Source organism: Diabrotica undecimpunctata, chromosome 6 (assembly GCF_040954645.1).
Source record: "Diabrotica undecimpunctata isolate CICGRU chromosome 6, icDiaUnde3, whole genome shotgun sequence".
NCBI lineage: Eukaryota > Metazoa > Arthropoda > Insecta > Coleoptera > Chrysomelidae > Diabrotica > Diabrotica undecimpunctata.
Window position 1 is genome coordinate 17,639,659 of NC_092808.1, and position 15,988 is coordinate 17,655,646.

Sequence of the window (15,988 nt, forward strand, 5' to 3'; positions counted from 1 at the left end):
GGCCTTTCTCTTCCCAGTTAAGTTTTTTACAAACATATCCTAGTACTGCGGTAAACAGTTTAGGCGATAAGGTATCACCTACCTGCTCTACCTGAATTTGGACTATTTCTTCTAATATAGGTTCTTCTCCCTGATTATCAATGGACATGAGCTCAAGATCTTTTTCTTCATTATAAGGATTACGCATTTTTTGGCTGTTTCGGCGTCAAACTTCGCTCCATCTGTTTAAGAGGCGTCCTTTCGTTTGGTAATTTCAATTTTGTTATGTATTCTTTTATTTTCTTCATCATCATCCAGCCTCAAGAGTCCACTGCTGAACATAGGCCTCTTCCTAATGTTTCCAACCCCGTCTATCTTGCGCCGCTCTCATCCAGTTTTTATTGAGTCTTCTTAAATCGTCAGTCCATCTTGTAGGTGGTCGACCGACGCTTCTCTTGTCTTCCCTTGGCCTCCGTTCCAATAACCTCTTTGTCCATCGCCCATCTGTCATTCTGGCTATGTGTCTTGCCCATCTCCATTTTAGTCTGGCTATCTTCTCGATGATGTCAGTCACTCCGGTTCTTCTCCTGATGTCTTCGTTGGTTATTCTGTCTCGAGTTATTCCTAACATGGACCGCTCCATTCTTCTCTGCGTGACTTTCAGTTTGGTAGCTGCTGCTTTTGTTAAGGTAAGTGTTTCTGCTCCGTACGTCAAGACTGGGAGGACGCACTGATCAAATGCCTTTCTCTTTAGGCATGTGGGCAGCTCACTTTTAAAAGTTTCTCTCAGTTTTCCAAATGCTGCCCACCCAAGACCGATTCTTCTCTTCAGTTCATGAGTCTGGTTATCCCTGCCAATCATAATTTCATGTCCCAGGTATTTATATCTATCTACGAGTTCTATTTCTTTCCCACCAATACTGATGTTCTGGTTGGGTACCAAATTGGTCATGATTTTTGTTTTCGAGATATTTATATTTAAACCTACACTTTCTGTAGCCACAACGAGTTCCTGTACCATCTCTCTTGCCATACCTAGATCTTCAGCTATTATAAGTATATCATCGGCGAAACGTAAGTTGTTTAGATATTCTCCATCTATTTTTATTCCCTTTGTCATCCAATTCAAATTCTTAAAAGCATGTTCTAGCACCGTATTAAAAAGTTTAGGTGATATTGGGTCTCCTTGTCTAACCCCCCGTTCTATTTTTATGCGATTACTGTTAGTATGTAATCTGACAGTGGTTGTTGCCTGCAGGTATATTTTGTATAATAATTTATAAAATCTATAATCTACCCTGCATTCTTTAAGTGCCTGTAATATTTTGCTTAGCTCAACTGTGTCAAAGGCTTTGTGAATATTACAGCTCTTAATATTAATGTATTAAGAATACAATCTTATTGATCGAATATTACAGCTCTGTCATAAATATTGATACTGGTGCAAACGCGGCTTGTACGGCTGACAAACAACGCAGCTAAAAGTTATGTTGACATTACTGACAGTTAACATGTACTCTATAAACGCCACAAAACATTCCAGTCTATTACGATGGAGTGGATAGACAAAGAGAAACGTATTGGAGTGAATAGACAAAGAGCATACGAGCAAAGAGCTCGTATTTTTGAATTGCTAAAACTGTTAACCGTTACGTGTGTTTTTGTGTTTCATACTGGTACTGTTCAGTTGTTTTTGGATACTTGATAAGTAAGTGAACATAAAAGATCATGCCAGCCTCGCGGGACTTGTACGTCGCAGGTTATTAACGCAGTTAGGTTAAGAATTAACCGAAATCCTGTTCGAAAGCAAACAATCATGGCTCGGGAAATGGATATTGCTGAGAAACCTGCCGAGAACCATGACTTCCATTATCAAGGAATACTTGGGACTTACGCTCAAAAACAACAACGCCTTACGGTTGTATTAAAAATAAATATGTTGTGGTTGATTGGCAAAGAGCTTTACAAACAAATCCTTTTTATAGATGAAAAAATTGTTACTGTTGCGGAAACTTTCAATAAGCAAAACGATAGAGTTTATTCACGGTCATTCAAGGAAGCCCGCGAACTGATGATAAGGATAGCACGAGGTAATTATCCTGTCTCAGTGATGGTTTGGTGGAGAGTGTCCTATGATGGCGTCACTTCTTTATATTTCTGTGAAAAGGGCGTTAAAACAGCGGCTCGAAATTATCAACGGGACGTTTTAACAATTTTAATGGAGCCCCTCGACCACACTATGTTAGAAAATAGACCATGTATATTTTAATAGGACTCTACACCTGCGCATAAAGCCAAAACTACTCAACAGTGGCTTGAAAAATCATGTACCGGAATGTATTAGTTTTTACGATTGGCCCACAGCCAACCCAGACCTTAATCCACTCGTCTACAAATTGTAGTCAGTTTTAGAGGATATGGCCTGTACAAGACGACACCATGATGTGGAGTCATTGAAGCAGGCTCTGGTAGAAGCTGTGGACAATTTGGATTGACATACTTCGGTGCTCTATCCAGGCAAATGGTGCCTATTTTGAATAAGTTCATTATATTAGTAATTAAGTGTATGCAGACCAGAATATCGTATTAAGACAGATCCTTGAAACAACCAGAGGATTGAACATCAACAGCTTTCACCTGTTTTTAGATTTCAAAAGCAGTATTTTATGGCGTTGTATGAATCAATATGTATGAAACAATTTAATACTTTCTGAATTTCTGTCAAACTGATAAGATTGGTAACAGTGATAATGTCAAAATTTGTAAAGTAAAAAATCAAAAGAATTAAGTACACATAGAGAACCGAGACTTGCCCTTGAAAAAGTTATAAGTAGCACCAATGATGATGACGATGATGATGGTCTGAAGTGAGGAAAAATAAGTTTTAAAACCTTTACTAAGAAAATTATGTAGTTAAACATGTGAAGAACTTGAAGAAAATAATGTAATATGAAAATAGCACATTTTTAATGCTCTGGCAGTACAAAGTTTATTTTAAGCTATCTGATATCATTATCTGATAGTTAATATTAAAATATTTCGCATTCATTGATATTACTATAATTTATATTGCAATTAGTTATGATTTAAATAGACATCAAATTAAAAAGTTACGCCATAATTTAAAATTAAATTTAGAAATGATGTCTACCTACTGCATTATTATATCCCGTCATTTCATAAAAAATTACGGAGCCCAGTCATACCTAAATATACTTTATTTTTTGTCTTTCTGCGCTAAAAGCCAGTTTTGCGGTCGAAATAAATGTAGATGAGGTAGATAGCAATCTACCAAGTGTATCAGACAATCAGGTAAATAATGGTTGGCCACATCCTATTAGGTCTGCCTTGTGGTAAAATTGAAGCAAAAGGTCAAGAGTCAAAGCAGACGTGACTTAATGTTGTAAAGCTGATTTGAATCTTATTCAACAGAATGCGTTTTGTAAAACGTAGTAAGAGTATTAGAAAAGAGCAACAAAAAACTAATTAGATTATCAGATGTTTCTACTTTTAGACATTGATAAAAATTTCGATTACGATAATATCCGAGAGTGGTGTGACATTAATTAACAATAAATTAAATAAAATAAAACAAATAATGCTGCGAAAGACATCAAAAATGGTAAAATACGTAGAAAAAGCTGTTATTAACACATGGGATAAGATACAAGACAGGAAACAATTTAAATGATACAAGATTGAAGAATGATAACAAAAAAGGGGCTTACAAAGCATTGAACATTGATACAAAAGGATATTTTATAAAATAATAATACTTTTTTTATTATAACTAATAAATTAACAATCAGAATAAAAAAATGTATTCTATAAGTTAATATGATGAGTTTAGGTCCTGTCCCTTGTTTCTGTCGTGATTTGGTCCCCTCCACATCACGTATCCATGTCACTAATCTGTTGGCTCATGTCGCTTGAGTCTTCTGATAACTTGATGTTGAGGTGTTGTGGAAATTAATGGATTGGAGTGTGTTTTCACTTTTTGAATGTATTGTTATTTCTTTTGCTGGATTACTTCTTTTACTGTTGAGATGTTGAGATCCTCATAGATTCTTTGGTTGGTTACATACCAGGGTGCATCAAGAATTGCTCTTAAGATTTTTGATTGACATTTCAGATTTATTCAGAGAAGATATTGATCATCATGGGCAATATTTTATTAAAGAGTAAATATTTCAAAAATATGTTCAAGAAAAATAACTGTCGTTAACAATAAATAACTTTTGCCTGTGGATTCCAGAACCATTTGGGAAGAAAAACAAGTAAGAAATTCTCCCAACGTACGAAAGCAACGGTACGCATAGCACTTTGTTTAGTTGGCAGGCACTGTCGAAGCCTCAGGTGTATTTTAAGAGCATCTTGAGGATTAGACATCCCGAAAACAGTTGGTGCTAAACCGGATTTCTTTTAACCGAAGCCCTAACTCAAGAATACGGAAGGTAGACAAACTAGAGAATTATCATCAATAGTACGCGAAAATGCATCCGATTTGCAAAGACATCCAGATTCCAAATAACTCAGAAACCAATGATGAGGAGACTTTTGGCAAAAAAACCTTGCACCCCCTTACCAGTTAGTCTACTGGAAAGACCGTTCATAAGAACAAGACAAACAGTCTCTTCTAGAAGAATTTTGACCCCTTTCCTTTTAAACCCTTCCATTATGACCCTACAAAGTCACGCCATCACAAAACCAACTTGCTTTATTATGCTGACGTCTCATTCTGCCGAGAGGGACAATTTGTCAACTGTCTTCCGAACCTGTGTATACATCAACATCGATGGCCGTAATATCAAGTCCTTCGATGAAGTCATCGACGCCATAAATGAATTACAAGTCTTCACATTTGTAATTACTGGCCTACAAGAAATCCAAATCTCTCCTACAAGACTCTTTATTTTCAAAAAAATTCAGGCAATTACATCTTCCCAAGATCAAAGCAATCCAACATCAGGGTTCCAACTTTCCAACCCTTCACCCCTACACACCTCAGTGTCCTTAACATCAGTGTTGTGACCTTATTCAATTTAATAAGGTCAAGGAGTAACTGAGTAAGACATTTACAATGCTTTTATTGGCCAAACTTGTAATAACCCAAAAAAATGCAAAAAGTAGACTTGGTTCAGATGTATTCTGAAGAATTTTTGCAAGTGTTGTTAATACAATTTATTTTTGCATCTACTTAAAGATCATATTAGAAATATTAAAACAAAATATGAGTTCTTAGGTGAAAGGAAAAGTTAATTGACATAAAAAAACGAATAATTGTCGGTGTCATTTAATCGTTTCGTTGTCGTGGGTTTAACGAGTTGGCGGATTCCCTGGAAGGTTTCTGAAGTATAGATGAAGTATGTGAGGCAGCAGAGACAACTGTCCTTTTTTATGAAATTTATTTGTCTTCTGGTTGGGTAAAGCTGACCCTGCTGTACAATGAACAAGATTTACACTTCCACGGTTCTTCCAGGCCTTTTTTACTGGTCCTTTTCAGTTACCCCACAACCTCTGCTACTCCCGCTCGAGCTTCATCTAATCTATTTATACAATCGAACAAATTTTCACGAATATTTGCCGACATCGCAAATTCTACAAAATTATCAAAGCTAACGAGCTCCTTCCAACTAATCTAGAATAGCTAAAAGACTTCTCCCAGGGAATAATAAGCAGATTTCAGTATACATTACTATGTTGAGGATTAGACAGCGCGCCAACACTTGGTGCTAAACTTCTCGAAACCCAAGATCGCTAACTCAAAAGTAGTGAAGGCAGACAAACTAAAGAATTCTTGTCAATAGTGCGCGAAAAGACATCGGATTGGGAAAGGCATCCAGATAACTCACGAACCAGTGATCAAGACACGTTTACCAAGGGAGCCTAGGCCCCACCTTACGAGTTTGTCTATTGGAGAGAACGTTCGTAAGAACAAGACTAATAGTCCCCTAGAAGAATCCTAATCCTTCCATTATGACTCCCTACGAAATCACGTTATCACAAAACTCATTATGCTAAGGTCTCATTCTGCTGAAACGGACAATATGTCAAGTACCTTCCAAAACTCCGGTGTATACATCAAAATCGATAGTTCTTCGACGAAGTACTTGAAACCCTAAAAATTGCAAATACCTCCTACCCGATTCTTTATTCTCAAAAAAAATCAGGCAATCACGTCTTCCAAGTATTAAAACAATCCACAATCATGGATCTATCTAGCACGCCTCTACACACCTCAGTGTCTTTAACCTCAGTATCCTTCACAGGATAGGTCACTTATTCCACAACTTCTTATGCCCCCGCTAAAACTTCAACTAATCTATACAAGTATAGAATCTAACCAATTCTTACGAATATTTGCCAAATTCTACCAAATTATCAACGCTAAAACGAGCTACCCCCAACCAATCTAGAAGATCTAAAAGACTTTCTCCACGGAACAGTAAGCAGATTTCAGTACATACCACACTATCAATGTTCAAGAATCTGAACATAAAACACCTTCGGAGATGGAGAGAAAAGTCAATATCTCTTCTATAGTGGCATGAAACTGTACTCAAAAATTCAAGCTAGTCCTTAAAAACCTTCAAACCAATCCTCATCTGATCATAACTGGAGTCAACAGGGAATTCATCCACGAGGCTAAGCCTACAGAATCCTAATTATCAAGAACGAAAGTCATCGGAATAGTAGCCATAACCGGTAATATCCCCACAAGCTTCGTCAGAGTCTAATGGCCGGTTTCCGAAACTTTATTCAAATCTCCAATCATGTAATCAAGTATCAAATTTGATCAATTGTTAACAAGCGACAGGTTTCCGAAACGAAAATTATGGTAAAATTACGTGATCACCGATTATAGATTATTTGACATACGATTTTACATCGAAACAGTAGAATCGATTGTAATCGTTTATTATTTCTGTACGAATTGTTCTTTATCTTGCTCTAAATTAAGAAAGTAATGTTGCTGTTTCACTTTACCATCATTCCTGTTTATGTGTAATCTGCATTCTGAAAATCAACAAACAATTATAACCTAACTAACTAATAATTTTGTGTCGTTCGTTAATGTTTACCAATTTGTCATTTATCATCTTTAATTCTTAAACTGAACCTTTGTAACAATATTTTTGGGTTCTTTCTAAACAACAGCTTTTTATAAAACACCTTACGTTTATGTATCTTACAACGTAACCAAAGATTTTATTTTATTTACTTACAACCATTGATACATAACCAAAGATTATAAAATTAATCGTCCAAAAATCTCAGATTACCAGACAAGCTAGTATGACAGAAGTTTGACATAGATAAAACGATAATTAGCGTTTCGGAAACCCAAAATACTTCTGACAGACTGTTAATCATCGATTATTTGCTTGTTAGATTAGTTAATGTGTGTTATGTGATTGAAGTTTGATCGATGTTTCTGCAACTCAAAATGCATTTAATCGACTGTTAAGAGTAGATTACCTAATTTTGATAATGATCAGCCTTTCGGAAACCAGCTGTTAGTCTCTAGAACCAATTACGCCGACGCACTTTCGAAAAGTATCTTTATCTACGGGAGAGGATACATTGCGAAGTCCAAAAATCAACAAGATTACAAGATTACTCTGCCTACTCACCAAGATGACCTGTCCCAAAAGTTCCTCCAACCACCTCCGTAACATACGAACACAGAAATCATACATGCCTCACGGCAAATATTCCAAAATGGCTTAATTGCAGGAAAATCACTCTGCCTACTTCATTGGCATTAAGTCAATGATACACTTCATGTATATGGTTCTCTTTAACGTCGCCTTCGTCCCTGATAAAGGAAACGATGTCGCTTGATACTGTAATGATATGAGCTCACAATATGTTTAGCCATACACTTTCAAAGGCGATAAACAATAATATGGTCTAACATACCTTCACTTATATCCACTAACGAACCCCCGTAAAACGCATCCCTAAGCAATATACGTGATTCAAGACCCTAACACCGGAACTTTAAGCGTTCTCAAAGCACCTCTCCATTTAGAGGACATCTAGTCGGCAGATCCCTAAACTATTTTCCCCTGTTTATCTACACCGACCTCATTCGGCAACAAGCTCTCTATAAATTCCATTCGAAAGCGCTTCTTAAGAGTATCGCAATCAATAACATCGTACACGGAGAGATTGATTTTTGTGGTTTGTTAATCTCATTGCACAACGATCCCTATCCTAGTCGAGGATATACCCATAGCTACCCTCCACGCATTTACTAAAAAAGCCCATTTTACCGTTTACTTTATGGTATATCCTGAACTCAAAATCTACGTCTCAGAAGAAGCGTTCCAACACAACTTCCCGGATTTAACCCAAAATAAAACTTTGTACCACCATTTTCGAAATCTCTGCTCCCTTGTCATTTCAGCCTTTACAAATCATATCTCACATACATCCAATTAATGATTCTATTCCTTGAAGAGGCTTTAAAATGTTTTATCACACTCCTTTGAGTGATAAATTAATCAAGGTCATCGCCACGGCTAATCATCCACGTATTGGCGAAGTACATCATGGACGTACGTCCATGACAAATACAGCCAGAGCGATTACCAACGTTATCAGATAATACATAAGACACTACAACTATTGAACTTTGCTAATTCTTGCAAATCACGTCACGAATGCAAATTTTATACAAATTCGCTGAATTCATTTAGGTGAAGCCATTAACGGGAATCGAAAAAAAATTTTATAATGTTAGTCACAAATAAATAGTACGTTTCTAGAAGACATATTTCAACAACAGAAACATGACGCGGGATTTGTCGATGTGGGAATATCCGTATGATGGTCCGATTTTGAAACAACAACTCAACACTCAACGCATAATATAAAACCCAAAATTTATGGTTTACAAAATTTTATGTGTAATAAAATATTGAGTTTTAATTGACAGATCAAAGTCAGGAAATAACTTATTTGTGGCTACTGAATTTCCGGAAGCAACAGCGCAAAACCAACGATTTAAAAATAACGATTACCTATGTCGACTTGTCGAGGACAAGTACTATGTCTTTTAAAAACTAATGGGAACATATATTTTAACACTGTCCCACACAAATTATAAATTTATATACAATGATGATTTTAACGGTAAACTTAACCGCAATAGTATTCTTAGATTACTTTGTCTTGTCGTAGTTTTTTTCATGAACTTTTTTTTCATGAATTATTGATTCTCTACAGTGGTATCATATGCACACTTAATACCAATCCTCTTCTATTCATATCTTTTGGTGTTTCCAGATATCTTTTATTTGTTAATGTTTTTCCCTTTTCTCTCCCCCACTGTAGTATCAAATATGGGTAAAGGGTATGCCTTTCTGTCCCCCGTGTTGTGTTTTACGTAATATTCCTGAACTTATTGCAGTTTTATGTTTATTTCTTCCCATTTTTAGATTCTATAAGTTTTTTTTATCGTTCCAATAGAAATATCAAATTCTATGGCTACCAAATAAGAGTAAATGACCTGATTGACTTGATAAAATGGCGATTGTAGTTTTGGAAAGTGCAACAGAAAAGATTTCTGCAGATGAACGATCAAATCACCTCTTCAGGTCCTATTATCATAAATTCTACTGTATTCTTGCTGATTTTTTTACCGGAGTCGAATTATCTTGTATCTTTCACCTTAATACATGGCTCAAGTACTGCATGTTTCTTTCTTTGATAGTGTTTAATAGTTCCCTTTGTTTGTTCTTGAGGTTTACTGGACAACCTTGTCATTGGTGATCTTTTGTATCCATACAATTCGCAGTATCCTTCTGTATACCTAGATTCTCCATTTTTTTCTGCCTGGTCATTTTCCAACTTTCGTATTTCTAGAATAAAACAGGCAAACGTAGCATCTGATCATCCCAATCTGAACTTTAGGCTAAGGTCTGATTTTGTAAAAAATCAGACCTTAATGTTTTGATTAAGAATGAAAGTTTTTTTTTTGCTTGTTCAATCATTGATATATGGTTGGTAAAATGACGTCAAAGAGAGGAAAAATAGAATTGATTACCACAAGTTTATGAGATTAACTGCCGATATCAAAATCACTGACGCCATTATATGTATGAAATGAAAGGAAACTTGTTTAAGTAGAATAAATTTGTTAAAACAAACCTCTCGCGCCATCAACGTGGTGTTGATCAAAATGTACCGCTCAAACAATACCGATACTTTCGATCCAAACTGGACCATGGATATATAGTTTATTTTTCGGTATCCAATCATATATTTCAATCTTTAAATTATATCTAAAATACTGCCTTCCGAATACTCTTTTTTATTTATGCTCTAGTATATCCCTTTACCTCCAATGATAATTACTCCCATCTCATACCAGCAGAGGATGGATCAAGAGGTTTCAACTACAGTGCCTATAAAGCGTGGTGTCAGAAAGGGATGTGTTATGTCACTGATGTTTTTTAATGCCTACACTGCACCAGTTTTTGAGATAGCGTTAAATAATCGTCGCGAAGGTGTTAAAATCGGTGGTGAAATTATTAATAACATCAGATACGCAGATGACACTGCCATAATGGTAGAGAGTCTAGAAAACTTTCAAACTCTGTTGAACGCTGTAAATAACGAATGCACTCAAAAGGGATTAATAATTAACGTAAAGGAAACAAAATGGATGGTGGTCGGAAAAATTATTATCGAAGACTCAGTATTAAAATTCTTCTTCTTCTTCTCCTTCTTCTTCTTTTTCTTCTATTTCTTCCTATATACACATGTCTGTCTGTTTTTCAATGTGCTTCCAGTAAGGTGTCATTCCATCGTTTTCGTAGTCTTCCTATCGATCGTCTTCCTATTGGGGAACCGTCTCTTGCCGTCTTTACTACTCTATTTGTTGTCATTCGGCTTATATAATAGTTCTATTCTACTCTTCTATTTCTTACCCAGTTCTTGATGCTCTCCACCTTGCATCTATGTCGTATATCTGTACTTCTAGCTCTGTCCCATAGTGTCTTACCATCAACGTTTCTAAGTGTTTTCATCTCTGCTGTTTCTAACATCCTTTTTGTCCTGTCTGTGTCAGGTCTTGTTTCTGCCGCGTATGTCATTATTGGTCTGATGACTGTTTTGCAAATTCTGCCTTTCGTTTCTTTCCCGGTTTCTTTGTAATAAAATTAGTTAACAAAATCCTGTATAGGGTGTACCACTTCAAAAATCTGAAGAACTTTGAACCAAGAACCTTTTGACTGATTTATTTCAAACACATAGTCTAGACATGTCTTTATATAAACACTTTTGTCTGCCATAAGCAACGAGCACATAATTTGACAGTTCTGTAACAGTGTTTGATAAAATAGTAACACAATAATGAAAATTTAACGATTGTAGAAATCTGCTAGAGTCAGTACATATTTCAAACGCTATTAAAATTATTTTTGACAAAAATCAAAATGTGGTATTGTGCACCGATCCCTTATCAATAAATCATTCGCAAAAAATACATTTACTCAACATTATATAGAATCCACTTAAAATTACAATGAGTTCCTTCTGCTTTGGATATTTAAGAAAACGAGATGGTGTCCGCTAAAAGGCTTACACAACATAATTCAACTGTCACTGTGATATTCAGTCAATCACAGGACGAGATGTATATTGAACAGATATGGGCTAATAGCTCACCATAACAGGCTTCGTTACTGCATATGCGTGACTTAGCTGTTTAATGAAGACTTAGCTGCAGACACTGTAGCAGAGCATCTATAACAGTCAATCATATGTTGCGTGACTGCGAAGCACTAGATGGTAGACGACAAACACTATTTGCAGACAGCTAAGTGATACCTAAAACGTATGCTACCCATCCATTATACCTGTACAAGTTGGTACAGGGTTCCAGAATCCTGGAATGGTTATCATGAATGAATGAAAGATGTAAAGTCAATTGGCTACAGTACCACCGGTTTTTAACAGACGGCTTCCTACAAAAAAAACTAGTAAAATCTATGATTCCTTATCAAGAAAGTCCTAGAAATAAGTAATTAGATCAAACCAAATATGGTGATATTTTTGTCTTTACTGAGACATTTCTTCGATTCAGTGTTCATATTGAATTTGTATTTCTTTATATTTACTGGATAGGAGCATCTCTTACATTTCTATTCTGAGCTTACAAGCAATCAATGAAAATAAATATTTTCCCTTAGTGCCTACTCATATCAAAGATCAGGAAAGATTTTGGCAAATTCTTCTCCTTTTTGAGTCGTCGCCCATTTAACGTTTCAAATTAAGCGTGTCTCAATTTTGGATGTTCTTCAATTTCGTCTTAGCCAGTTCTGCTAAAAGTTTGTGGTATGTCCACTGTAACGTATTCCTTGTCACCACAGGGACAGGAGGGTATCAGTATGCTTTGACCATATGTTTGACCATATATATCTTCCCTGTGTGCTCTGCAGAGAGCTTCGACCGGCCAAATCGAAGTGTCCTTTGCGTTAGTTCCATACCGGAAGGTTTCTGCTGTTTGTCAATAAATAAAAGAAATTTTAAAAGAGGAGAAGTGCAGACAAAAGAATTTAGATACGTAGTAAGAAGCATAGTCCCGACTGAGAGCTCACATTGTGTAGTGGATCCTGTATGGGAGCTCGAGCAAAACTGCCTCTCGTGGCCTGAAAAACGCCCCATATTTAAACATGTTCTTAAGAACCAATATCTAGGCTGCTGTGTGCTCTACTTTAACACTTTGCTCACATGCAAGTGGGCGAGGTCTTCGCCAGTTTAGTTGCGTGTTTGATTTCTACGGTTTTTCGTGTTGGAAGTCTTTGGACGATTTCTAATACTTCTCTGATTGGACCTTTCGTGATATTTTCAACATTATCTAGCATCGTTGTTTTATTCGAGTTTATTTTATGTCCTAACCTTATGGTATGTGCTAAGGATGACGTATTTTCCTTTCTTTCGATGGCATTTCAATGTGCTTCTCTTCTTACATGCATTCTTCAATTGGTCTGCCCGATGTACGGTTTATCGCAGGGATCTTGTATATTCCTTCATTTTAAAATGCATTTTGTATTTTTTCGGATAGTAGTATGGTTGAGAATATGATCGACTGATGATCTATTTTTGATCATCAGTCTAAATCATCATGATCTAAATTTTCCGGATGTTTTTGACGATTTATGTCCAACATTGATTCATATTTTGCCAACATTTTCGACATTTGTTCAGAATTTCAAAAATGTGTTCGACATTTGTTTGATATTAGCTTTTTCCCTATTTTAAGCACATCTGCAGTAATACCATCTTGTCCAGGATCTTTTTTATTTGTATTTATACAAACAAAATTGAATCTAATACGATTACCGTTAATGTTGAGCAGTGTATTGTGAAAAAGTAACTCGATATCCAACATTTTGCAAACTGCGGTCAAAACCGTTTTAACCTTTCGCCATAAAACTAACGATGATGATAAACTAACATACACACATACTTTTTAATGTTATTAAAAGTTAGTTCCAAGTCGACCGAGCCGAGAGAATGTTGTGCAGTTTTAGGTAGCGCGCCTTCAGTTGTTTATTTTTAGTTCTCCTATGTATATTTTTTGTTGTGTGTGTTTAGTGTGGTATTTTTAACGTGTGAAAACATGGTGCAAAGGAAAAAGAAGTACGTTGTTTATATTTATATTTTAATAATAGCGTAAGTTTGGTTATGGTTTGTTCATTATTAGGATCTCATTCATAACTGTAATTTCATGTCATATATTTTTAAGATCTACATTTTGTAAAAATGTGTATAGTCAAAATAAGAATATTCGTCAGTCACTATATAAAATTGACTATTTTTTATGTATTTACTCTTAATTAGAACAATAGATCGATTTTTAATGTCCTTTTACATTTATAATGGATTCTCATACGGAAAATTTTAAGTTTACTTAGTGTTTTTCCTGTTATTTTCTTATCTTTTACGGTTTTTATAACATTCTTCTTTGGATGAAGAGTTTCTACCGCAATAATATCCTTCTAAATTGTTTAAACTGCTACTGCATCTTGTTCTCGGTTTCTCGACCATTTCTATTGCCGTTAGGCGATTTTTTTTCGTCTGATTCGTATTTTTCTATCTGTTCCCTTTATCTCATTGATATTTTATTTTATGTAGAAGAAAATTTTTGTAGGCAATAAATATCTAAACCCCTACCATGCGACCCTTCAATTCTACATGCCAGTTTGAAAATAACGTGATAAAAATTTAGTTTTTTTCGTATTTCTATTTCCTTAACTCATTTTTTATTCTTTAATTTAATATTCTTTTTGTCAAAAATTAAGTCCAGATACAAAACATTATTCTAATCTGTAGGATTGAATGCCTTCTTCCTATTTCTGCATATTGGACTTACTTTTGCTGCTTGGAATTCTCTTCAAGAATTCTTGTTAAATGTTCTTTATATATTGCATCTATTTTAAACCTGTTTATGTGTTATATATTCGGTTTTACTCGTAAACAGTGCCACTTTTCCTAATCGCGGTCTACCTTATCTTCTCTTTCTTGCTATTATCATTTTATAGTTGTTATCATAATAAGTCACTGCTATATGTTCACCTTTGCCACACCTGACGTAGATTGCCAATTCATCAAATCAATACCTACAAATACCCATACATTTCCATGGCGTTTTCATTGATTCCTTTTTCATCTTCTCTAGTCTCTAGTCCAATATCATTCTTGGTCTTAGTCATTTAAGTTTCGATTTTTTTTATCACTAATAAATATCACCTTTTTTTCTATCACTAATAAATAACCTCTTAAATCTTTGTTCAAGATCTTCCATAAAAGCTATCCTATCCTATTGTATATTAAAGAGTGTAGATTCCAAACAGGTCGTAAACGCATAGACTCCGAAGAAAGTTATTATCCATTTCGGAGCTTCGTTTGATACTTGATCATGTTCTATAAAGCCCTGTTTCAAATATTTATAATGATGATAATAAAGAATCACCCATTCAGGTGCAGAAAATATGTTCTGCCAATAAATTTGGTAACTTTGTGGGATGCATATCTGTATTATTTTCTCTTTGGTTATTATTGTCACTCATTAAATTCCTTTTGAAAAAAATAGAGCGAAAAAATTTTGAAAAATATTTATTTTATAATACTTAATGTTTTAAAAAGACAACATTTTGTTTATGATTTTGTCATCTGTCAATAATAGAGACTAACTTCGTCATGCTGTCAGTACCTCCTCTTTATCTTTGAATGCCTGTAAGGGGATCCAGTTCCATAGTTCCCGGATGACTGAGGATGCTTTGTTTGTTTGTTTTCTGGTTGGTGGTTGGTCCATTCTTGTTTCACGAGAGCTAGGCAATGAATGAAAACTCCCATCAGTCCCTCACGCTGGGCTATTCAAACTTCGATGTTGTCTGATACTCGAGTTAAGAGAGTCAAGGTCTTATTCGTAGCTCTCGGAGGACTTGATTAAAAAATAAAACTCAATACTGATCGATACCTTTAGTAAATGGTTGTTGATCAAGTCCTAATATAAAATAGCGATATAGATCAAGCGATCAAGATAATTATACACCACGGCCTCATAAAGGCAATGTGATGATTTTTTGGTGAAAGGCTTCATATTAAACTATGATTAATATGAAACCTTTCTGCAGATTATATAAAGGAAATTGGTAAACTTAAGAAATTGTTCAGATTAGATATAATTGGTAGCTACAGGTGGCGGCGTATGTTCAAAGATAAATGATTACAGCTGATTCGATATATAGTTTTATTTGTAACGACAAAATATTTCTAAGTGATACATAATTAAAAGCTTCTCAAGTGGGTAGGTATTTCAATTACCTATTTGTGATTCATAGTTACATTTACGTGAACAGGTAACGTCGTGAGTGACGTTTCTGGAGTGCGGTGAGAAAGAATCGACGCAGTCAGCTATTTTTGGAAGTCGTAAAAGTGAGTTTTCAGTTTTCACTCGCTAATGATTTTATTTGTTTATTAAGGATATAAA

General features: G+C 35.3%; 1 protein-coding gene across 8 annotated transcripts in view; it reads left to right on the forward strand.

The window, feature by feature from the left end:
* The window catches only part of raw (NDT-like domain-containg protein raw), a 410,674-nt gene that overhangs the window by 358,644 nt on the left and 36,042 nt on the right, over positions 1 to 15,988 (forward strand). Inside the window, exon 1 of one of the 8 annotated variants that reach the window (XM_072534345.1) lies at positions 13,479 to 13,635. The exons of 6 other annotated variants lie outside the window; for them this stretch is intronic. In XM_072534345.1, coding sequence (XP_072390446.1) covers positions 13,616 to 13,635 — 20 coding nt within the window. In that variant the 5' untranslated portion in view covers positions 13,479 to 13,615. Of the gene's footprint in view, positions 1 to 13,478; positions 13,669 to 15,988 lie in introns of those variants that run through there. One more of the 8 variants, XM_072534342.1, reaches the window with a different exon arrangement.